Consider the following 25941-nt stretch of genomic DNA (forward strand, 5'->3'; position numbering starts at 1 on the left):
AAATCCGTGAGTACAGTTTACACATCTGAGGGTGCAGTTTACAAATCCGTGGGTACAGTTTACAAATCCGTGGGTACAGTTTACACATCTGAGGGTGCAGTTTACAAATCCGTGGGTACAGTTTACAAATCTGTGGGTACAGTTTACAAATCTGTGGGTACAGTTTACAAATCCGTGGGTACAGTTTACAAATCCGTGGGTACAGTTTACAAATCCGTGGGTACAGTTTACACATCTGAGGGTGCAGTTTACAAATCCGTGGGTACAGTTTACAAATCTGTGGGTACAGTTTACAAATCCGTGGGTACAGTTTACAAATCCGTGGGTACAGTTTACAAATCCGTGGGTACAGTTTACACATCTGAGGGTGCAGTTTACAAATCCGTGAGTACAGTTTACACATCTGAGGGTGCAGTTTACAAATCCGTGGGTACAGTTTATAAATCTGTGGGTACAGTTTAGAAGTCAGTGGGTACAGTTTAGAAGTCAGTGGGTACAGTTTATAAACTGAGAGTACGGATTACTGAACCGTGGGTAGAGATTTTGCTCCTCACATATCCTTTACTCGTTTGTTAGATCTCCTGGACGGGATTTTGTGCTCCACCGTGTTGGTGTGAGGATTTAATCCTCCATACGCAGCGCTGTTGTTCGCTGATCCAGCCACAGGACCGCTGTACGCATGATGGTTGATCCCGGTCCACCCCTATGTTTTGAGAGTGAGTGGTTTAGTCCGGTCTCAGTCTGGTCTCTATGGAGTTGTTGCTGAGGAGCAGATCAGAGTAGAAGAGACCGCTGTGTAGGTAATAATGGAGAACTATCTCAGGAATAACCTGCTCCAACCTGGCGTCCATCTCCCACTCCTCATCCTGCTGACCACCGCACTTGGTAGGGCATTGTCTTCTCTTTCTAATGCATGTCACCTTCAGTGAGATTTGGAGTTGCTTTAGACGCAGAGTCAGAACGCATCACATTGGCGTGCACATCGAGCTTCCAGAAGCGAGTGCATTGAAGAGTTGGTTTGCTATGCGGAGCTATTTTTAAGCCCTTAATGCATCTCGATGCATCAGTTTCTAGTTGCATGGTGAGTAAGTGGATATGTGTGTGCGGATGCATTCCAGCCCTGCGTCCGAAACTACTCCAAAAACTGCGCAACGTCGGGAAAAAGTTTGCAAAACAGATTTGCGCGGCGTGTTTCCCCTGGATAAGTTGTGCACATGGTCAGGATCAGCAGGACAACCCGAGGTTTTGCATTTCTGTACAATTTAAACACGTGTTTTTGTGCTCAGTCATCATATAAAGGAGTTTTTGTGCTGAGTAATCTTGTGCTTGGATTGTGCGGGGGTCACCGTTACTATAGAAACGGGCCATAACATTTACATTCATGGTATATATTTATATATATTTATTTATTTATTATTAGGATTCTAACGTCATGTTTTACAGGCTTTGGTTACATTCATGACCACACAGGTAGTTACTGGTTACACAAGGTTAATCAGTTCACACGTATCTCCTCCAGTTCACCTCACTTGCATGTCTTTGGACTGTGGGAGGAAACCCATGCAGACACGTGAAGAACATGCAAACTCAACACGGAAAGGACCCAAACATTTACATTAAATTTTCAGCATTTAGCAGACGCTTTTATCCAAGTATACTGTCCGAACAATTGAGGGTTAAGGGCCTTGCTCAAGGGCCCAACAGTGGCAGCCTGGCAGTGGTGAGGTTTGAACCTGCGACGCTCTGATTACTTGCGATTACTAGTCCAGTACCTTAACCACTAGGCTACAACTGCCCTACATGGGAATCGAACCCAGGACCTTCTCGCTGTGAGGGGACAGTGCTACCCACCGAGCCACCATGCCGCCCCATTTATGTCATTTAACAGACTCTTGTATCCGAATGCCCGAATGCCATGCAAGCAATCGAGGGTTAAGGGTCTTGCCTAGGGTGGCAACTTAGCTCTAGTGTTGATCAAACCAACAACCTTTTGATTACTAGTCCAGTATCTTGACCACTGAGCTACCACTGCACACTGGGTGTCACTTAACGCCTGATTGGTGGACAAAACAAAAGGACATCAGTTTGTCAAGTCAAGTCAAATTTATTTGTATAGCGATTTTCACAATAAACATCGTCTCAAAGCAAATTTACAGAATCCAGGACCAACAGACCAAAAACCCCTACTGAGCAAGCCGAGGGCGACTGTGGCAAGGAAAAACTCCCTTAAAATTACAGGAAGAAACCTTGAGAGGAACCAGACTCAGCAGGGACCTTCGTCCTTCTTGGGTGGCCTGGAGGATACTTCAAATAAATAGGATTTACACAAATCATACAAACACAGAATTAAATTGAACTGAAAGTTATAAATAGCTAATGATGATAATAATTATAATAATAATAAAGGGAAGTTTGTGATTGATTAGCAATGGCTGCAGTGTTTTTTCTGAGTTGTGTTGCACCTGATTAGACATAGTTTGGCTTGTTGTGCCTAAATGAGCAGAATCAGACATGATTGTTGGTTATTTGGTAGTAGGGCTACCAAAAAGGACACCTTAAAGCTAGACTAGAGAGGTTTCTTTCTTGCACAGCAGGGTAAAGCTTGCTTGACTTGTGGACAGTTCCATCTTTGATACAGATTGTATTTTCTTTTTCTCCCCCTTTAGCTTGTCCAATTGCCCCCAATTGCGTCATGACAGAGGAGATCGAAGCTCCGACACCTCCGACACTTGGGCAGCATGCCGTATGCATCTCATCACCCACACATTGACGAGTGTTGTGCCACCTAGCGTTGTGTACGGAGAGACACACCCTAAGAGCACTCCTTCCTCATCTCTGTGCAGGCGCCTCTAATCAGCCAGCGGAGGTCGTAATTGCACCATTCTGACAGAGAGAGACCCCATCCGGTTTAATCCCGCTCATATGAACAACAGGCCAATCGTTGTTCATGTGACCGCTCAGCCTCAGCCGGCAAGGCAGAGCTGAGATTCGATACGATACGATGTATTCGAGATCCCAGCTCTGGTTGCAGCGTGTGTTTGTACCGCTGCGCCACCTGAGCGGCCCTCAGATTGTATGTTCATGACCGGATCTGTTGTTTGTTGGTCTGTCAGGAATTAAAAGCTGCTGGGATATGTGTGGCACAGTTCAGGTACTTTAAACTAGATCATCTTGGATATTGTCTTGGTGTTACTGTTTATAATGGAAAAGCTGTTTGTACTGATTCCTTGATTATTTTTCCCAACAAAACTGTATATTGTGTAAATAAAAATGCCATCATGCGTCTTAACTGATTAGTAACAGTTTTTATTGTAGCCTCACTTAAAGGGGAACATCAGTGATTTTATTGATGCGAAGTGTTTTTAGCTACAGCTGATGATTCTGACATTGCACCTCTAGAAATTCCATTTAGAAAAACGCCCCAAACTTGGAGACTGAGTTTCTTTTGTATCTTAAGTTATTTTATTGTAATCTTCGTAATTTTCTGGATCAATTTACTGCCGCCCCGACCTTTAGTGTCATATTTGATGCCATAGCTGGCTGTGAATTCCTATGATGAAATCTGCAGACTTTAAAGACTAAAGCTAATTGTGAAACAGATTAACCTTGTAATAAATTCCTAATAAACGATTTTGGAAGGGAGTTTGGCTTGCTTAAGTAAACCGGCTTGCAAAAGTCATCGTTCCATAATCGTCTTCCATTTATAGCAGACCGACCGCCACAGAGCGTGTCAATACGTAACCCAAACGGTCGCTCATTAACTTCTCATTCTGCGGTCTGAAGTGACTCTTTCTTTCTTTCCACCGTAATAACCGGCGACGCGGCGTTTACTCCAGTGTGGCCTTGTGGTTCTTACTCGAAACACGATCTGTAAAGTAATTCTCGTCTAAAAATAAGAGCCGAAAAGTGAAGTCACCCCGTGTGATTTTTCTACCCACATGCACACGATGCCCACCTGTCAGCACCAGAATTCAGCTGCTGGAAAAACTAACCCGCTCCGGGTTTGTGCCCGGCTGCAGGCAGGGTCAGTGTAAATAAGAAAAACATCACCTTGTGTCGATCCTTTTGTCGCGTTTAGAGAGAGTGGACGGTTTGCTCGAGGTGTCCTTGTGTCTCGATCGATATCTCCTCAGCAGGACTGAATTCCACCGTTGTTAAATTTGTGTGCCGTGCTTTATTAGATGGAAACAGTGCCGCCTCTGTGTGAGAGTGCCACGCTGTTTAAGTAAACATTCAGTCTGCAGTAGTGGGACACTTGCAAATCATGCCTGTTTGTTCAATTTATCAGTGCAAAAGTGACTTAAATCCAACACAGATTGATTTGTTTAGGTGTGTTTTCACATTTGCAATAATCTGATAACCACCATGTCAGTGTCACTGCAGTGCTGAGAATGATCCACCACCTAAATAATACCTGCTCTGTAGTGGTCCTGATCATTGACGAACAGGGTAGGAGGTAAAAAAGCATGCAGAGAAACAGATGGACTACAGTCAGTAATTGTAGAACTACAAAGTGCTTCTATATGGTAAGTGGAGCTGATAAAATGGACAGTGAGTGTAGAAACAAGGAGGTGGTTTTAATGTTATGGCTGATCAATGTATGGCTACTGGAATAATTAAGGAACTGTTAAAACCCGGTGTGATTTTTCTACCCACATGCACATGATGCCCACCTGTCAGCACCAGAATTCAGCTGCTGGAAAAACTAACCGACTCCGGGTTTGTGCCCGGCTGCAGGCGGGGTCAGTGTAAATAAGAAAAACATCACCTTGTGTCGATCCTTTTGTCGTGTTTAGAGAGAGTGTATAGAATAATCTGATAACTGTGTACAAGCACCTTGGTCAAATCTGGGTCTACATGAGCCAGGCAGTGATTAGATTTCTTTTTTCAATGTTTCTACAGGTAGTGATTGTGTTGGTTTAAATCATTGATGTTTTATAAGAACTGGAGTGAGTGGATAGATTAATTAACATTAATTCATAATAATAGAGTTACTTAGTGGCTCAGTGAAGCTGGATGTTTAATTTCAATCTTGATTCTTGCCACGTATCCTGATTAAACAAGCCAATAAGCCAATGTCCACTGTAAGATAGCCTGTCTTCTGTCCACTGTAAGAAAGCCTGCACCTATTGTTCAAATGTATTTTCCAGTGAGGATGATTTAGGATTTGGTTGTATGATGTTATACACCGATCAGCCATAACATTAAAACCACCTCCTTGTTATCAGTTCCACTTACCATATAGAAGCACTTTGTAGTTCTACAATTACTGACTGTAGTCCGTCTGTTTCTCTGCATGCTTTGTTACCACCTTTCACCCTGTTCTTCAATGGTCAGGACCACCACAGAGCAGGTATTATTTAGGTGGTGGATCATTCTCAGCACTGCAGTGACACTGACATGGTGGTGGTGTGTTAGTGTGTGTTGTGCTGGTATGAGTAGATCAGACACAGCAGCGCTGCTGGAGTTTTTAAACACCTCACTGTCACTGCTGGACTGAGAATAGTCCACCAACCAAATATATCCAGCCAACAGCGCCCCGTGGGCAGCGTCCTGTGACCACTGATGAAGGTCTAGAAGATGACCGACTCAAACAGCAGCAATAGATGAGCGATCGTCTCTGACTTTACATCTACAAGGTGGACCGACTAGGTAGGAGTGTCTAATAGAGTGGACAGTGAGTGGACACGGGATTTAAAAACTCCAGCAGTGCTGCTGTGTCTGATCCACTCATACCAGCACAACACACACTAACACACCATCACCATGTCAGTGTCACTGCAGTGCTGAGAATGATCCACCACCTAAATAATACCTGCTCTGTGGTGGATGTGGAGTATGTAGAGAAACAGATGGACTACAGTCAGTACTTGTAGAACTACAAAGTGCTTCTATATGGTAAGTGGAGCTGTATATGTTGAAGCAGACCAAGGTGAGGAATCATAGATTCACAGAATTTCCACTGAGCAAGAACACAAAACCTTCCATCCTTGCTATAAGTGTAATAATAATATCATAACTCGTATCAAGGGGGTCTCAAAACCTTTTTGAACATGGAAGAGAAAAAAGGTTGAGAACCGATGCTGTAGGGATTCTGTAGGGATGCTAGATGGAAGGATGTTACTGTAGTCTAATCACAATGTCACCAATGCATGCAAGTTTTTCTACATCTGTTATGCTGATGGATGACCGGAGACGAGCAATATTGCTTAAAAAAAATACGTCGTAACTACAGAATTGATCTGAAAGGAGAGTGTTGACCACCCAGACGCCATTGTGAGCGCTTATTTACACTTTAATTACCCTTTTCAAGTCTTCCACGGCTTTCGTCCTGCTCTAGTGCACGGTGAAAAGTGTTAAATGAAGAGACCAGGAGACCAGAGGTCAGGACAGTCCTCGTATGCATTCCTCCGCTGGGGTGACCCTGTGTCCGGCAGGGTCGGCTGCGGTGGCTCCCTCCTGCGCTCCTCCTGTTGGTATCTTTAGGCTGAATTACGGCAGCGGGAGAAGAAAAACAGCAGGGTGGGGGGAAGAAGAAACCACAAGTTCCAGAGTCTGCCAGGCATCAGACTGTTTCCTTCCAATACCTCTTCTCGTCAGTGTCTTAAGTACTATAGAGACAGGATAAGTTTTCCGGATATATCTCTGCTAAGTAATGTTACCGGAAGACGTCTATAATGATTAAGCCCCGTGTATACAGTCACAGTGTTCAGCAGGCGCCTTTATTCAGAGCCGTGTACAGGGACTGAATAGCATTCGAGCATTTAAGGTGTTAAGAGTAAGAACATGTTGTACTGGTTGTACTGGTCAATCCATTCTTTTTATCCACCGATCATCCAAAAGATCTTCTCAATAGATGTTCTGATGAATGTTTAGGAGATATTTGTCCACCATGTCAGAACCGTGACTGCAAAAGTCACATCATGTGCACACTATATGCGGATAAAGAAATTGTCATCCAGGTAAGAACCACTCCCATCAGCATAGAAACGATTTATTATATTAATCAGCCAATAAGTCAGAATGATTATTGATTCGCAGTCAGCATTGGATCTGTACAATGCCGGCGAAAGAATAACACCAACCCCTTTACTGTCAGAGTCGAGCATTAAGCCTGCACTGTTCTCTTAGTGTATGCCGGTTAGAATTCCTGCAAAATGTCCCCAAGTACCCGAAAACAGAGTCGAGCATTAAGCCTGCACTGTTCTCTTAGTGTATGCCGGTTAGAATTCCTGCAAAATGTCCCCAAGTACCCGAAAACAGAGTCGAGCATTAAGCCTGCACTGTTCTCTTAGTGTATGCCGGTTAGAATTCCTGCAAAATGTCCCCAAGTACCCAAAAACAGAGTCGAGCATTAAGCCTGCACTGTTCTCTTAGTGTATGCCGGTTAGAATTCCTGCAAAATGCCCCCAAGTACCCAAAAACTGAGTCGAGCATTAAGCCTGCACTGTTCTCTTAGTGTATGCCGGTTAAAATTCCTGCAAAATGTCCCCAAGTACCCAAAAACAGAGTCGAGCATTAAGCCTGCACTGTTCTCTTAGTGTATGCCGGTTAGAATTCCTGCAAAATGTCCCCAAGTACCCAAAAACTGAGTCGAGCATTAAGCCTGCACTGTTCTCTTAGTGTATGCCGGTTAGAATTCCTGCAAAATGTCCCCAAGTACCCAAAAACTGAGTCGAGCATTAAGCCTGCACTGTTCTCTTAGTGTATGCCAGTTAGAATTCCTGCAAAATGCCCCCAAGTACCCAAAAACTGAGTCGAGCATTAAGCCTGCACTGTTCTCTTAGTGTATGCCGGTTAGAATTCCTGCAAAATGTCCCCAAGTACCCAAAAACTGAGTCGAGCATTAAGCCTGCACTGTTCTCTTAGTGTATGCCGGTTAGAATTCCTGCAAAATGTCCCCAAGTACCCAAAAATAGAGTCGAGCATTAAGCCTGCACTGTTCTCTTAGTGTATGCCGGTTAGAATTCCTGCAAAATGTCCCCAAGTACCCAAAAACTGAGTCGAGCATTAAGCCTGCACTGTTCTCTTAGTGTATGCCAGTTAGAATTCCTGCAAAATGCCCCCAAGTACCCAAAAACTGAGTCGAGCATTAAGCCTGCACTGTTCTCTTAGTGTATGCCGGTTAGAATTCCTGCAAAATGTCCCCAAGTACCCAAAAACTGAGTCGAGCATTAAGCCTGCACTGTTCTCTTAGTGTATGCCAGTTAGAATTTCTGCAAAATGCCCCCAAGTACCCAAAAACAAAGTCGAGCATTAAGCTTGCACTGTTCTCTTAGTGTATGCCGGTTAGAATTCCTGCAAAATGTCCCCAAGTACCCAAAAACTGAGTCGAGCATTAAGCCTGCACTGTTCTCTTAGTGTATGCCAGTTAGAATTTCTGCAAAATGCCCCCAAGTACCCAAAAACAAAGTCGAGCATTAAGCTTGCACTGTTCTCTTAGTGTATGCCGGTTAGAATTTCTGCAAAATGTCCCCAAGTACCCAAAAACAGAGTCGAGCATTAAGCTTGCACTGTTCTCTTAGTGTATGCCGGTTAGAATTTCTGCAAAATGTCCCCAAGTACCCAAAAACAGAGTCGAGCATTAAGCCTGCACTGTTCTCTTAGTGTATGCCGGTTAGAATTCCTGCAAAATGTCCCCAATTACCCAAAAACTATGAGTCCTAGCAATCCTACGGCAATTCAGTTAGCAATCGGTCAGTCAAAATGTCTAAAGTAAGTGTAAAACCGTTAAAAACACAACTCGGGTAACCAAGTTTGGAAAACAACCAATTCTGTGGACGCAGGGAGGAGGGGAATTATTGTATTTGAGACAGAACATGAAGCCCTGCACAGTTGGTGGATGTTCTAGGTTTACATTCAACTATTAAGGAAGCTGTACTGTTGTTCTATCATTTAATTTATGAGTGTCATTTAATGACCGCTGTGAAATGTGGCTCTTTTCTTTAAAAATCTGTGAAATCTGTGATTTTTGAAAAACAAGGGCCTGACTTATAATAGTCTAATTCATTTCGGTGCCTCTCTGATAAGATTTTAAGCAAAAGTCCTTTAATTTTTTCCCAGACATTGTTATCTAGTCCTGCCTCACGAGCACAGTTTGTTTATTAGTGCTTATTAGCGTGTCCAGAATCGCTCCAAGTGAAATGTAGAACATGCCGTATGTGACCGTTAAAAAGGTCACGCCTGAATCCTCACAGAGCTGCTAATGGAGAACCGGGGCGACAAAAGGAAACCGAGAACGGCAGCGCGGCGAACGGTCCTCACTTCCTCCTCAGATTCACTCTCTTCCTTCTCATCTTCATCTCCTTCTCCTCCTCTTCGATCGATAAAAGCACTAAAAGGTTACATGGGATTGAGACATTAGCGTCGTTTGCTAACTCAATCCCTCAGCACTTTGCTTCCTCCTGAGTTCGAGTTCGAGTAAGTTCGGCTCGGCCTGATGAACCTGTTCCCATTAAGAGCACTTAGGTGAACTTTTCACGTTATTAGCGCTGCGTTCATTAGTGTGTTAGATTCTGGTACAAAACCGTTATTAGTCGATGGATTTTACTGCAGTACCAGAGAAACACAAACTCGACTGTTTGATGCGCTGTTTGTAAACACGCGAAAATAAAACCAGTTATATAACAGCCATTATTTAATAATTAATGTAATGTTTGTTTAAATAATTAATATAATGCTTTAATATTATAGCTTTCAGTCTTCTGAAAATTATTTTGTAGTTGAGTACTCCAAAACTTACAGTGGTACAGCGCTACTTACAGCGGTACCTTGTAACTCAACGTCCCCTAAACTCAACTTCATTGAGAAATTTGTACACTTAAACTCGACCAATTGACGCTGAGTTTCAAGGTACAGTCGACCCTTGACTTACGAATTTAATTGGTTCTAAAGTTCTGTTCTTAAGTCAAAATGTTCGTTAGTTAAACCTATTTTTCCCATAAGAAATAATGTAAATAGAATTAATCTGTGCCAGACCTCCCAAACCCCCCCTTACCTAACCTTTCTAATGTCCTAAATTGTCTTTTTTGTTATAAATACAAGTATATTTCCTTTAAATCTTAAATTATAGAATAGATAATACTGTAATAAACAATAATAAACAACAATACACAGTAGTACTGTACATAAACACACACCACATTTCAGTACAGTACGTGTGCTGTACCATACACCATAATACATTTCCTTCTTTTTATATAAAATGTATCTACCAGAAACAACAGTAACTCTCATATTTCTCTATTATTTCCTTCTTTATTTTAGTAGTGTTGTATTTTGTAGGTGTAATTTCACGAAAGAAAGAATACTTTACTCAGCCGAATTCCTTCTTCTCTCTCACTCACTGTCCCCTCTGTCTGATACACAGTGACGGCTACTGGCAGGAGTAATTATACAACAACAAATGTAATAGATCTGTTCATTTTCTCAGCACTACGCTTTCTCTGCACCTTGTTTGGGGCCATTTTAATATTGAATTTTACAAATTATAAAGAAAACACTGAAAAAAACACAGTCCGCTGTCTGAATGTTCGCTCATTGTAAATATCTCCATATCTCTCTCTCTCTCTCTCTCTCTCTCTCTCTCTCTCAGAGAGAGAGAGAGAGAGAGAGTCAACTTGTTCGTGACGTCACGTATTTCACGAATTTCAGTTCGTAATCCGAAATTTGTTCATACGTTAAGTTGAAAAAGATCGCTCGTAACCCGAAATGTTCGTATGGTAAATTATTCGTAACTTAAGGGTCTACTGTACTACTGTATACTGATTTAAACTTGACTTGTCTCGGGTCACTGTCTTGCTTCATAAGCCAGTAAAGCCAATCCAGCCCCAGAAATGCTTTATTTACCAGTCACAACATCCCTCGCTGTTCAGATTTATTTCTTCAGGCTGTAGAATTTGATCGCAGAAGGTTTGAGGATCTCAGCCAGGCGCTGATGTCACTCTTGGTTTGCGGTGGTTTCTTTCTTGCTTCAGTTCCGTTCCTTCGCTGCTTCTAGGATCTGCTGCGACTTCCTGAATAAGCGGCCACGAAGCCCTTGGAGGAATCTTTGCAGGCCAGGCACTACTGGATGTACTGGTTATTGGATATATTCACTACCCACTACTGTTAAAGGCTCTTAATGTGGTTGGTGTTGTGGTCGGTGCAGCTTTAGAAATGGCTCTTGTGTTTCTCTTCTCTTGGATTTTCCTTAGATCAGGGTATAGTGTTCCTGCAGAAGCTTTAAGGCATCAGAAGTAGGGCTGCCACTAATGACTATTTTTCTATCGATTAATCTATAGACTGTTTTATCGATTAGTCGATTAATCTAAACGCTTAATTTTCCTTCAAAAATGTGATTCAGAATCTCATTTAAGCTTCTTTTATTTTTACAACGAACTGTATGCCATAATAATATAACACAAAACTAAATGTAAACAGGGTTTATGTCCATATTATCAAATTCTCATATAAATGCTCCATATTAAACAGAGTGCAGCACGTGTTTATAGCGTCCGTACACAAAGCAAAGTGCTTAAACTTATAGCAGAAATAAAATAGTTAGATGTAGCCACGTCTCATTAAGTCCAACGTACAGTAATGACAGAATGAGCCCAGATTCCAACCTCCACGTTCACTCAACACTTACTTCACATTATAAGCCATGTAAACAAAGTGGTGAGTGTTTGCGCGCATTTACATGAAAAGCTTTTTATGCTTTGAGCACGGCGGCAACCGCAGAAATCGTGAACCCAACGCGGCAAAGTGCGCGGGGGTCTAACTGAACTCGCTAAGGAATACGGTATTCCAAGATCTCCGCAGTTAAGAAGCTTAATGAAACAATATAGACGTACAACATGGCGCTAGTGTGGTACCTAATTTATTCTCTCGGCTGTCGCTGTCGAAAGCTGAAACTGGTCATTCGTTCACTTATCTGCCAATTATACAACAACAATGAAGAGAGAGATTCCGCCCAAAATGTAAATTCGGAAGCTCTGATTGGTTTATACATCTGAATCTCTTGAACCAGAGTTGTTTTGTCCACTGCGTATAACCAAAATATAAAAGTGAGGAAACTTTTTGAAGATCTCTCGTATATGTACACATTGTGCAGCTCTAATTCAAACCAAATACAGCACATAGATGCTCGAGGAAACATTATTACGTTATTTGTGAGCAAGCCAAAAGAGTCATTATTAAATTGTTTTTGATTAAAGTCAGATGAAAAGCAGAGTTGTGTTTTTGTGGTCACTTTAAAAGAATGAATTACAGCGTTTTATTTGGTTTTGTGACCGATCGTCCCACCATCACCAAATTCTTACAGAGTTCAGATTCAACTATATTTTATATGAACTTTGACTCCATTAACATCTCACAGCTTGATTATGCTGCTAAATGTGGATCAGGTTCAGATTCATGCCTGGTAAAAAATAAATAGTACCTTCATTTAAAGTTGCTCTGTGGTTGTGAGGAAGTCACTGTACCGTAGTCGGGCTATAATTAAAACCATCTGGGCAGCGTCCAATAATTTTAGCCCTAGTGCAGATCCTGAGTACAGGGACTTGTTTGGTTAATAATATATTTCTGTAACTTCGGACCTGTATTAATAATGTAGATATGATTAATCATCAACTACTTCTGTAGTTCACACATGAAAGAAAATATGATGGTTTCTTTATAATTTGGTTGTTGTGTTTCTTGTCCAGTCTGTCACCGAGGTTTTTCCCTGGCGCGTCCCCGTCCCCGTCCCCTCGCACTCCACTCAAAGCAAAACAACCTTCAGAGTCGTCACGCTGTAAACAGGCCGCGAACACAATGGCTCTCAGTCTGCTCTCGTCTCTGAGGTTTGCCATAGGTGTTTAGGGAAGGAACGCGTCCGTCTCCAGTCCAGACACTTAACCGTTTCAACTCTGTCCCTCACCACAGAGGGAACTTGTGCTCTAATGAGTTTCTGTCCACAATCTGGGGGATTTGACTGAGTGTTTAGCTCAGCACACAAAAGCCTCTGTGATGAACAAAAGCGGCCGAGTTTCTCCAAAACAATCTCTGCAGATCAAGGGATTTTAGAGTTGTGACATTTCAGCTCGGTCCAAAATGAGAATTTAGTGTTTGGCACATCTGTAGGGTCACAGTAACCTGGGTTCTAATCTCCCTGAATATTTCGGAAATCCATTTCTGTAGGACTGGGCGGTATTAAGATTCTGACAATTTCACAGTATGACTGGGACGTTTTATATGTCTGTGGCTGATTGTACTGTCATAAGTACATAGAATATAAAAAGTTATAATTTCACCATACACTATATTGTCAAAAGTATTCACACACCCGTCTAAATCATCTTCCATGGCCACAGGTGTATAAAACCAAGCACCTCGGCATGCAGACTGCTTCTACACACATTAGTGAAAGAATGGGTCGCTCTCAGGAGCTCAGTGAATTCCAGCGTGGTACCGTGATAAGATGCCACCTGTGCAACAAGTCCAGTCGTGAAATTTCCTCTCTACTAAATATTCCACAGTCGACTGTCAGTGCTGTTATAACAAAGTGGAAGCGATTGGGAATGACAGCAACTCAGCCACGAACTGGTAGCCATGTAAAATGACAGAGCGGGTCAGCGGATGCTGAGGAACATAGTGCGCAGAGGTCACCAACTTTCGATGGTCACCAAGAGTCGATCACTACAGACCTCCAAACTTCATGTGGCCTTCAGATGAGCTCAGGAACAGTGTGTAGAGCTTCATGGAATGGGTTTCCATGGCCGAGCAGCTGCATCCAAGCCTCACATCACCGGATGCAGTGGTGTAAAGCACGCCGCCACTGGACTCTAGAGCGGTGGAGACGTGTTCTCTGGATCGACGAATCACGCTTCTCCGTCTGGCGATCCGATGGACGAGTCTGGGTTTAGCGGTCGCCAGGAGAACGGTACCTGTCTGACTGTATTGTGCCGAGTGTAAAGTGTGGTGGAGGGGGGATTATGGTGTGGGGGAGTTTTTCAGGAGTCGGGCTCGGCCCCTTAGTTCCAGTGAAAGGAACTCTTAATGCTTCAGCATACCAAGAGATTTTGGACAATTTCATGCTCCCAACTTTGTGGGAACAGTTTGGGGATGGCCCCTTCCTGTTCCAACATGACGCACCAGTGCACAAAGCACAAGGTCCATAAAGACGTGGATGAGCCAGTTTGGTGTGGAAGAACTTGACTGGCCTGCACAGAGTCCTGACCTCGACCCGATAGATAAAACACCTTTGGGATGAATTAGAGTGGAGACTGTGAGCCAGGCCTTCTCGTCCAACATCAGTGTCTGACCTCACAAATGCGCTTCTGGAAGAATGGTCAAAAATTCCCATAAACACACTCCTAAACCTTGTGGAAAGCCTTCCCAGGAGAGTTGAAGCTGTTATAGCTACAAAGGGTGGCGACATCATATTAAACTCTATGGATTATTATTCATGTGCGTGTGAAGGCAGACGAGCGAATACTTTAGGCAATATAATGTATGTAAAATTAATTGTTTACGAAATAATTTTGGTGCATTTTAGTAAAGAATTTAGTAAAATTTGCATCTCCGGGACCTCCGACAACCTCAAGTCCCAGAGTCCACATACTTTTGACCCTACAGTGTATACTGCAATAAATCCGCTAATCTGACGCTGATTATGTATCGTCAGCAGCTCGATCTCGATGAAAGGCTCCGTATTCAGATTGATTATCCTCGAGTCGTGACATGACGTAAGTCCCGTATGGATGTAATACTCGGCGTAATCCAATTTTTGGCCCAGTTGCCATGGTGTCTCATTTAGGCCTCGTTTTGTTCAGCTTTTTGTCCCAATTACGTCCCTGTCACTAGTGTCACACTGTCCAGATCAGTACAGTTTAGCCCTATTTATTATTATTATTATTATTTTCAGTATTATTCCAGTTAGAGGGTTGTTGGGAGCTTTGTTTGGAGGTTCAGACGGTTCCTCAGCGCGCTCTGGTTAGGACCAGGCTGCTGATTATCTGTGACATGTTCTCTGTTCAGAGTTTCGATGAGACGTTTATGTTTCTGACATAATGAAAAAGTGGAAACGTTATTCTTAGTCAGTGAATAAAATTAAAAGTCATTTAAATTGACTGAATCTCAGCCGGAAGTGTGTGGCGATAGTGATATAAAATCAATATACACCGATCAGCCATAACATTAAAACCACCTCCTTTTGATCAGCTCCACTTACCATATAGAAGCACTTTGTGGTTCTACAATTACTGACTGTAGTCCATCTGTTTCTCTGCATGCTTTGTTACCCCCCTTTCACCCTGTTCTTCAATGCTCAGGACCACCACAGGACCATCATAGATGAGCGATCGTTTCTGACTTTACATCTACAAGATGGACCAACTAGGTAGGAGTGTCTAATAGAGTGAACAGTGACTGAGAATGATCCACCACCTAAATAATACCTGCTCTGTGGTGGTCCTGTGGGGGTCCTGACCATTGAAGAACAGGGTGAAGCAGGTTAAAAAGGCATGCAGAGAAACAGATGGACTACAGTCAGTAATTGTAGATCTACAAAGTGCTCCTATATGGTAAGTGGAGCTGATAAAATGGACAGTGAGTGTATAAAAAAAGGAGGTGGTTTTAATGTTATGGCTTCTAGAAAACAGGATACTTCAGGCCAGTCTTTCAAAGTCCAGTTCCAATGTCTTTATAGGTGTTCTGGACAGTGGACAGGAGTCTGAACGTTAAATGATGTGGATATTTTGACTCTGAGCTTCTGTCAGCTCAGAACTGATACCTGAGGCCACAGTGGGCACAGGTTCACCCAAACTGCAGTGATGTAAAGCACATGACCTAGGTTTGGTATGCTTTAATGGCCTTGCTTTAAAATGTTTCCAACACCTTTTACAACCCATACAAATAATCAGAATAAAGAAGATCCCACCCAGTATCAGCATGGTGTTCCTAATAAAGTGGCCTGCGAGTCAGTCAGAAACGTAGCTAGATGCTGCAGAGTAATCTCTCAGTGCAGGACCGAGCCCTAAATATAACGCTAGCTACGTTTTAATATTAGTTTTACCCTCTCAGTGTGGGAACCGTCGATCTATTCAGCTTTTTTCTTTCCATCTTTCCTCTCGGAGGAAAAGTGAAGTCTCTCAGACGTAAAGCCCACACAGCGTGCAGCCATCTTTCACTCTTTAATTAGTCAGTCCCCTCGGAGCTGCTAATTTGGGACTCCTAAAAGCAGGTCCTTCTGGCAGCGCTACAGCGGCGTGTTTACACGGCGTCTGAGCCGTCTCTCTCCTCCCTGACCGCTTGCTTATTTTCTGTTTGTGCTTGTAAACTGTGTCGTCTACGCTCTCCTCGCCCGCGTGCCTCCCGACGGCTCTGCTGCGTGTAAGTCATTTAGATTCTGACCGCGGCTGTTTGATAATCGTCCGTCGGAGTCGTCGCCCGTCCTCGTCGGCTCGGCTCGTGCCGGACTTTATTTTTTGGTTCCCGAGATCAAACCCTGGAGGACGTTCCTGTGTGGCCCGTCTCCTGACTGCACGGATCATGGAAATGTGGTGGAACAAAGCGCGGAGGCTTCGGAGTTGTGCAACACATTACAACAGCGCCGTGTCTTGTTGTACCAACCCTTCAGTTCCTTTTTGATTTGTGGACTTTGAAGGGAAGTTTGGACGAAGGAAAAAAGCCCGGGCACATTTCCTAGACGCTACAAAGCTGTCCAAACTTCTGTAGGTTGAAGCCTGTGTTTTTACAGGACTGTGTTTTGGAGTCGTGCTGCACCTACCGCAGTGAGAGACGTGTACCGATCCCCTTCAGAGTCCTCGCTTTAAAATGTAGATTTCTCACTTTCTTCCAGACAGGGTTTTTATCGATGGTCAGATCTGAGGGACTGGGGGGCTAAAACGGTGCCAATTTGTAGGAAATGGATTAAAGATGTGGAGCTCTGTATGGGGTACGAGATTTACATTTCTTGAGGTCCAGTTTGGTCATTGGGTTGTTTTTTGGACCCCCTGTACATGTCACAGAATGGACAAAACAAGCATCCAATGTTCTTGTCTCAGGCAAAAAGAGATGTTTATATATTTTAATATCATTCAAATTCCTGTAAGATTGTTTAAAATGACAGTTTAAATACAGATCCAGGGTTCAAATCTCAGCCGTGCTAGCAACCAGTTGGGCGTCTGCACACCAACGGTGTGTCTGCTCAAGGCACTGCCAATTATTCCCACTAGATGGCGCCCCGAGAGATTCGAACCAGAGAGTTCAGAATCTCAGCACTGGTGTGCTAGTGGAATATCCTGCTGTGCCACCTGGGTGCCAACGCCTAACCATTGGAAAGAGCATCCAGCGTTGGCGCCCAGGTGGCACAGCAGGATATTCCACAAGCGCACCAGTGCTGAGATTCTGAACTCTCTGGTTCGAATCTCTCTGGGCTCCATCTAGAGGGCACAATTGGCAGTGCCTTGAGCAGACACACTGAGTCTGATGGGTGGGAAAAGACCAGACTAAGTGAGTGGGGTCTTCAAACGCTGTGCAAGGACCCTGATTAACAGACTGAGGCGTTCGAGAAAAGTATATTTGCCTGCTTCATGCCCCTTTCAATGCGGGCAAATATACCCCCTCGAATGCAATTGGGATCCCCAGGAGCGGAGGACTAATTGGCTTTGCTAAATCAGGAAAAAATGGGACGAAATGCATAAATAAATAAATGGAAAAAATATATACTGTGCCGTGTCTGGTACACAGACCAGATCCACTGTGGCGACGCCGAAATACTGAAGCAGCTTAAACGACAAAAAAAAAATCATGAAAAATCATTAAATCTATAGCAGACGCAGACACAGTTTGATATCTCAATGAATTTGCGCTTTATCACGATCGCGCTCGGCTGAAGACGCCGTGTTTAAACAGCTCCGGCGCCCCGCTGGTGTCAGCGTGCGGTGTAGTTTTAAAGAAATGAGCTGAGCTTAGCAAGCCATGAATTCATCCATCTATTTAATCATCTTCTTCTGATTATCTGAGCCGAGTGTTCCGATATTTCCAGGCTGAATCGGGGTTTATTGCAGGGGAGGTTCAGTTCCGTGGTGCTTGGTAGATTTCTAAAATACGCCGCGCCGTCCAATAAACACTGAGCGGCTTGAGCGGAAGATCTATCCAATTATTAGTGGATTTCTAAACCCTACGACGGATTCTCCCAGCACCACGCCCTCGCTCTGTATTCTTTCTCCAACAAACAGTAAGAAAGCGATCTGTCCTTTTCTACCTCAGGCGTGGCCTGGTATATCTGTTAAGTGCCCGACTACACCAATGGCATTGCCAGTACTCAAACTCGAACCTCAAAAGACTCTGGACTCGCTGGCTGGTGGTCGGTCAAACCTTACAAGCTTAACATATTTAACATAATTGACAACTGATCTGGGGAAGAATATTGAAGCTGTAGCATCCGGTCAGCCTGTCATCCACCACTGAATACATTTGTTATGGTAACTGAGCCTTTCCCCTCCCAATTTTCCTCCCAATCTAGTCATATGCATTTACCTAACAGCATTTCTCCACCTCTGTCCTGCTGCTGACCTCCACTCCTGACCGAGGAGAGCCGTGACTAACACACGCCCCCTCCGACACGTCTGCAGTAGCCGACTGCATCTTTTCACCTGCACGAGGCGAGTTCATACGCGGATCAGCTTTGCACACAGAGAGTCACACCCAGATCACATTACCCCTCGTCTCTGTGCAGCGCCATCGATTATAGATCATCCAGCAGGCGTCCAACCCCACGGACGAGCCAATCATTGTTCGGGTAGGCGCACAGCCTGCTGGTAGCAGAGCTGAGATTTTAACCGATGAGTTTGAGATGTCAGCTGTGGTGTATTTGACCCTAAGCACCTGCTCACTGCTTTTAATATAAAACAGGGGAGAGTCTATGAATAGAAATAATTACAGGCTTTGATAATTAACTGTAAAGCTTTTCCAGCGGACTGACTGATGCCTTCCGGCTGCTCCTGCTAGGTGTCACGACAGTGGATCCATCCTACGTGTATTCCATTTGGCCCTCAAATATTCAGATCCTTCTGGCACTAATAACAACAAGCGACAGAAAATATTCACACTTGCTTATCAGTTAATATAGTATATGTATTAAAGCAGACTAATGCACAACCAGCATGGCAAAGCACTCGGCAAACGCACACAAAAAGCTGTGTCTGAAGGAGAGAGGGTCAGATGGGTTGCGGTCTGATCAAGGCACTTGAAGTGGAAGAACACGTAGAGTATAGTGTGTCTCTGTAAAAACTTGTCGCTGACTGGTGTAAAGACATGACCTGTTTCTCACAGGGGGGGTTAGAAACGTCTAACTAGTCCACATCACACTGCTTAGATTTGATCAGCCAGTTCTGGTGTTTTTGGCTCGTATCACATTTCTCCTGTCCAGCTTATTTCATTCCACTGCTGTGAGTTTGGTGTTTTCCGAACCGTTTCCATCTCCGCTCCTCCTCTGGGACTCTTCCTCTGCCTATTTTATATCCAACTGCACTTCCAGAGAAGGTTTGTGAGGTGCAGGAAGTTAAGAGTTGTAGAAGGAGTCGTCCGGAACACAGCCGGGACTTTCCCACAAGAAAATCTTGTTTTTTCTTCCCTAAAATGCAGCACATTATAGCGCCGTTACATTAATCAGAGCCGAGCTGCTGCTGCTGGTGCTGCTGTACAGGAAGCAGTTTCAATCAGAGCTGGGTGATGGGGGTGTTAAACAGGAAGAGACTCATTCGATCATTAGATCGCTATCATGGAGGAGTAAGTGGTGTTTACTGGGAGTGGTGGGAGAATGCCTGTGGGTCTCCTGACTCTTGCTATTAATGTCAATTATATACAGTAATAATGGTAATAAAAAAAGGACCTCTGTACCTTTGCTTATAATTTTGGCAAATTTTAATTTCAATCCATTTTCTGACATCTGGGTCCAGTTTCCCTAGAAATTGAACATGTTGACCGTTGGGTCTGAGGTTTGTCCTCTTGGCTAAGCACCAGTTCTTGAATTTGCACTGTGCTGTCATAGGTACTGTGGTGGAAAAAACCCTTAATAAAATACCTCACAGACTGGGTTATGAGTAGAAAAGAGTTTTATTCTTGTCTGTAGAGAAGGATCACTGACAAAGTCACACATGGAGACTCGGGGAATGTGATGAGAAGGAAAGAAAATAACCATCCTTTATACTCACATCAGTGAGCTGGTAGGACTGTAGAAGATTAGCTAGAACAAGAACTGATCTAAATCAGCTAGAACTGGGTTTTGGACGTCATAAAATTTAATTGATGCACTTTGCAATCACATTCGCCACTTTCCAGTAACATTCCATTTTAGCAGTATTCTAGGAATATTAGAATATGACTACTGGTAATCAAACCCTAAGTATATCTACACGTTCTAAGTAGTAATTGATTATGTATTAATACTTTTAGTGTAAGTTGACATTTGTCTCTCACAGTACACACCCATTTCAGTCCTCAAACCTCTTTGCTTTTGTCTTTTGTAGCTCCCAGTGTTATGAATCTTGTTTAACTGGAAATTCAGCAAGTAAATTCATCTCATACAGTTAATAACCTTCAATCAGATACAACTTCTTCATTAACATTCTGAACTCTGTGGTAAAAGTTTAATTTTGTGGTATAAAATTGTCAACTGATGCTGTTGAGCAGAAACCTGAATGGCCGTCATAGTAACCAATATTTTAAACATAGTAAAAAAGTAAAATGACCTGGTCATTGTGTCCATCAATACACAAGATGCCGTGTTGCACAATATGAAGCAGCTTCACCTTTTATCAGTCCAACATGCCAAACTCGGCTCACAATAAAACACTTGATACTAGAATGCGACACCAGGGAAAGACAGCAAGTACACATGTTTGAAACCTTAAAAGGTACAGTTTTAACCCACCTCCCACCCATAAAAATAAAATATAAAATGGCCCAAAATATAAAGACAAGATAAAATAAGCAGACTGAAACGTAATACCTGTTTTGCCAATAATAATATTAATAATAATACACAGCACTTTTCAGAATACTCAGACACTTTACAAAAGATACAGTGTCAGAAGCACAACACTAACTAAACTAGCAAAAAAATACACTTAAATAAATAAATCAAACAATTACAAATCACAGACTAAAAGCAGTTTTAAACAAGTGAGTCTTAATCAATGATTTAGATTCACAATATCAGAACAATCTCTGGTATTTTTGGGAGAATTCCAAAGGGCAGGAGCAGCAATAGAGAAACCGCCGTCACCCCAGGTCCGATATCTCGTCCTTAAAGGTGGGCACAAATGGTTGGCATCATTGGAACGAACGGCAGACCTGAACATTAAGTGACACATATGTGATATACATGGCATTAAATCCCAAATAAATAAATACTGGAATGTGTCATTTATGACCGCGAGAGACGACAGACCTGAACAGCACAGACCATGAAGGAAGTATTTAATAACATAAAAGCAGAGACATTCCTAACATTCCTGTCAATAACAAACCTCAGTAAGGGACTCATATAATGGACATACACCGAGAACAGAATAACGACTCCATTTCCTGTCAACTTGGCATTAAAATCTAAACACTAACTAAATAACTGTGTCCAGCAGTGAAAGAATTATGGCCAAAGTTATAATGGTCTCCTTTTTGGCTCACAGTGTCGCTTTCATTCTTGGCCAGTCGTCTGGATAAAACATCGGAAACGTTTCTTACGTCGACTCGAGCCCGCAGACGTCAAGTAACAACACAGATACTAATCAAATAAACATAAACCATGACATTGTGTTGTTCAGCAAAAGAGTGGATATATAATTTTGCCATCAAAAATTGCCCGGTCACCTGACAACCAGCAATTCTGTTCTTTAGAAGTAATTTAACATGCTTGTATTCTGACTTTGCTTTGACATCTGCATGCTGCTCTTCATTCAGTATATTTGGGACAGTGTCTAAAGTTTAACCATTAGCTGTAACGCTAAAGGACCTAGTATTGATGGGACTAAACTGTATAAGCCAGATGTTGGACATACAAAGCTGACGCAGTTCAGCCTCACGTTCAGTCCGGCATATATGAGACGTCACAAAGCGACCGGCTGTTATTCATTTACAGTGAAGGTTGGCGACGTGAAGTGGGTGGACATGAAAAACTTAAAGTTTAACTTATGCAAATTAGGAGCAAAGCGATGTGACGATTGCCAGTTATACACGCTTTAAATACTAAGCTTTGTTTTTGGTTCCTAGATGAAAGCACCTACTGGAGATGGTAGAGGAACACATGTCACACGTAAAACGAATGCAAATAGACACAGAGATCACAAAGAACTCAGTTTCTTGTCATGTCGACTGCACAGACAGTGATGGACTACACAGGGATGAAGATTATAGACAAGTGTTCTTTATTTTTAGTGGAAACACGTCTGATCTGTAAGACACAGAACTGCCATGGGATTAGTTCTTGTTTTGGCATCAGTTAAACCATGGCAACCATACAGTGATGATGCCGCTTCCGGTATAAACACAGGGCGATGAGCGATCGACGATTTGGGCGACAAAGAATGAAAAATCACTGCCGAACAAGAATGAAAAACAGTGCCAAACACCCTGCCAAACTCCCCCTACAGTCAAACACTTGTACAGTAGTACCTTGTAACGCAACGTCCCCTAAACTCAAAATCTTTAAAACTCAGCATGCTTCGTCAAGAAATTCGTACCCTTAAACTCAAAGTTTCCCTTAAACTCGACGTGTTTGCGACAGCCGCTTTGTACAGCGCTCGGCTTGAGCGGCACAGCAAAACGTCGTCAAAGTGTGAATATGAGCTGAATCTGCATTAGTGTGGAATAAGCGTCAGATCCAGGGTTACAGCTCCACATGTATCTGTGTTTATCTGAATTTTCCTCCCTGTTTCACTTTTAAACTTGTGTTACAGCTCCAGCTTCTGAGAAATTGTGAGAATCAGAATCAGCTTCTCTCAGAGTCTAAAACGCTTCTGGTTCAAAATAAAGCTTAACGTGGTTTAATGTACTGCAAGGACGACATTGAAACACTAAACCTCTCTTAATTATTACTGCTAATAAGTTCCTCCACTAATTAAGAAGCATAAGGAAACAATAAAGAAGTAAAGCTAAAGTTCAGCTTTTATTATATTTATTTCAGTGTTTTTATATTATATTTGTGTAATTTTCAGTGTATAAGTGCCAATAAAATATATGCGGTGTCACGGAACCATGGACGCATTAACAGGTTTCCCAAACATCCTTGGGAAAAAATACTTTTAAACTCAACGTCTTTTAAACTCAACGCCACTCCCAGAACCAACTGACGTCGAGTACTCACTTAACAGAGTATACGATATATCAACATAAAAAGGCGCCGACTTCTCATAGCACCAACTATAAATGACGTTTTTGCTCAAACCAAAGCGTTACTCAACTTCTTATCAGTAAAAGGATTAAACCCTTGACCCTTCATGCAAGTATTTATTAAAACCGGACAATCTGGAGTCATACCAACATTAAAAATGTACACCGGCGCCCAGGTGGCGCAGCGGGATATTCCGCTTGCACACCAGTGCTGAGATTCTGAACTCCTCGGTTCGGCCACCGGTCGGCTGGGCGCCTTCTAGCGGGCATAATTGGCAGTGCTTGCAGGAAGGGATGACCGGACTATGTGAGCGGGGTCTTCAAACGCTGATTGGCGGATAGAGACGCGCCTGTGCAGAGTGCATGGATGGAAAAGGGTTCCATTAAAGGCTGTGGAGGAGGCGCGAGCAGCAAAACCCACCTCGACTGCAAAAAACTGGGATCCCCCAGCAGCGGAAGACAAACTGACTACGATAAATTGAGAGAAAAACGCATAATATATATATTTATATAAAAAGAATCTACACTAGCTAAAGTAGAAGAAACTTTTCTTCTGCCAATCGTTTCTTCACCGGAGGTTTTACGATAAATTTGGTTTCGCTTCTGGAAGACATTTCGTGGACAAAATCCTGGCACGTTAAATCCGGGATTATTTATTTCATCCGCGATCTGCCTCGACTTTTACGTGAAGCGTCCATTATTCCTCTTTTCCTCATCCAGACGGAACCCTTCCTCTCACTCCCGACTGATTTACAGACGCCGAGGAACGACCGAATATAAAACGACCGGGTTTGTTTCGTAACGGTGGTGCGGGAGGGAGCTGGTTACGTTTCAGACGCCGGGAGATTTCAAACCGACTGCAGTTTCGCTTTCGGATCTGTTCTGATCATTAACGTGTTGTGGGTTGTAAGTTCTGACGCTGTGAGGTTGAGCGGGTGGTTATTACAGTTTGGACGGGATTTCTCTGTAGGTTTTTTTGAGTCGTGGCGTCGTGTGCGCGGTTCTGAATTCGCCACGTGAGTCGGGCTCGGTCTGATCCTGGTTATCTGGAAATACCGCGTGACTCATTATTCGCCCGGCTTCAGTCCGGCTGAGGTTCCAGTAGCCGTGTTTAATCTGTTATTATCTGCGCAGTGTGACGCTTTGCTGTTCTGGCTTTCACATTATACAGCGCTCGTTAAAGCACGATCCTGACACCGACTTCTCTGCGTACGCGAGTGCCAGTGGCGGGTGAAACCTGGCAGACTGCAGTCTCCGCTGCGGTCGGGACCGACGGAGCTCCATGAGTCAGTCTATCCGACCACCACCTCCGTCTGAAGGAAGCTCGGCTCGGGGCGGCCGCCACACACGAGCAGATACTCGCCCTCTCGCCCGGCTGACCTCTGAGCTCTGCGCCGTTATTTTTGGCCTGTTTTTCGTCGTCGGATGTTTGTCGGTCCCAGAGAAACTAACAAGCTGACAGCTGGAGGGCGGCCTGACCTTTAAATCTGCTCGTGATTCGATCCGGTCGCAGTTCCGCCATCTTTAACTCGCCCCCGGTTTAAGTAGCTCAGAATATAAAAGGGGGGGGGTTGGTGGCCAATTAGTATCTGCTGCAGGCACCGCCAATTATGCCTGCTAGATGGCGCCCAGCCGACCGGAGGCAACACCGAGTTTTGAACCGAGGAGTTCAGAATCTCGGTGCTGGTGTGCAAGCGGAATATCCCGCTGCGCCACCTGGGCACTTTATTTATTTTTATTTTTTTAAAGTGAAATAATAAAAGGAACTTTGTTATTATTTGTCTTCAACTTTATTTTGTTTAAAAAATCAGGAAAAAAAATCGTATTGTGAACCCAGTATCAGTGTTTCGTTACATCCCTTGTCATAAACGTAACAGGTTTTGGGACAGTGGAAGCCTAGTGGATACAGCAAGGCCTTTAACCCTCTCGGCTCCAGGGACGGCGTACAGTGTCTGACCCTGAGCTCTGACCCCGAATTCCAAACAAACAGAAGAACTGTACGTGTGTGGATGTATATATGACACATAAAGACGTCCCATCTGTCCTGGATTATCTCTGTTATCTACCAGGCCTTTGTGACTTGGGGATGGGGATTAGTTGGATTTCTGGGGAAGTATTATTAGGCTGGCCATATCTGGGACTGTTTACTAGAGATGTAACGATACACTTTTCCCACGATGCGATACGATTCACGATACTGGGTTCACGATACGATATTTTCCCAAAGTTTTCTTGTATTATTTCTCTTATAAAATAAAGTAGTGTATTTGTTCTTTTATTCATCTAAATAATGAATGCCCTTTTATTTCTGAGGTAGGTACAAACTATGCAGAACAATGCTGCACATTTCCCTTATTGTGTAAAAAAAAAACCTGAAATGAAATAAATCCCACATTAAATAAATAAGTATAAGTATCCTCACGTAAATAAATTTGGCTGGAAAACTCCGAACCTGGCAACCCTGCAGTGACGTCAACCAGGCGAGGTGAATAGCGCCAGCGCCCTCTGCTGTTTAAAGTGAATATCGATTCATTATACTGTACATGTAAACCGATTTGAATCGTTACACGTGTGAATCGATGTGTA

General features: G+C 43.2%; 1 protein-coding gene across 1 annotated transcript in view; it reads left to right on the top strand.

The window, feature by feature from the left end:
• The first annotated feature begins 802 nt into the window (after positions 1-802).
• nectin3b (nectin cell adhesion molecule 3b) overlaps positions 803-25941 on the top strand; it is a 62431-nt gene continuing 37292 nt past the window's right edge. Inside the window, exon 1 of the mRNA XM_063011768.1 lies at positions 803-885. Within this exon, the coding sequence (XP_062867838.1) occupies positions 807-885 (79 nt within the window). The 5' untranslated portion in view covers positions 803-806. The remainder of the gene's footprint in view (positions 886-25941) is intronic.

Source organism: Trichomycterus rosablanca, chromosome 16 (assembly GCF_030014385.1).
Source record: "Trichomycterus rosablanca isolate fTriRos1 chromosome 16, fTriRos1.hap1, whole genome shotgun sequence".
NCBI classification, from domain to species: domain Eukaryota; kingdom Metazoa; phylum Chordata; class Actinopteri; order Siluriformes; family Trichomycteridae; genus Trichomycterus; species Trichomycterus rosablanca.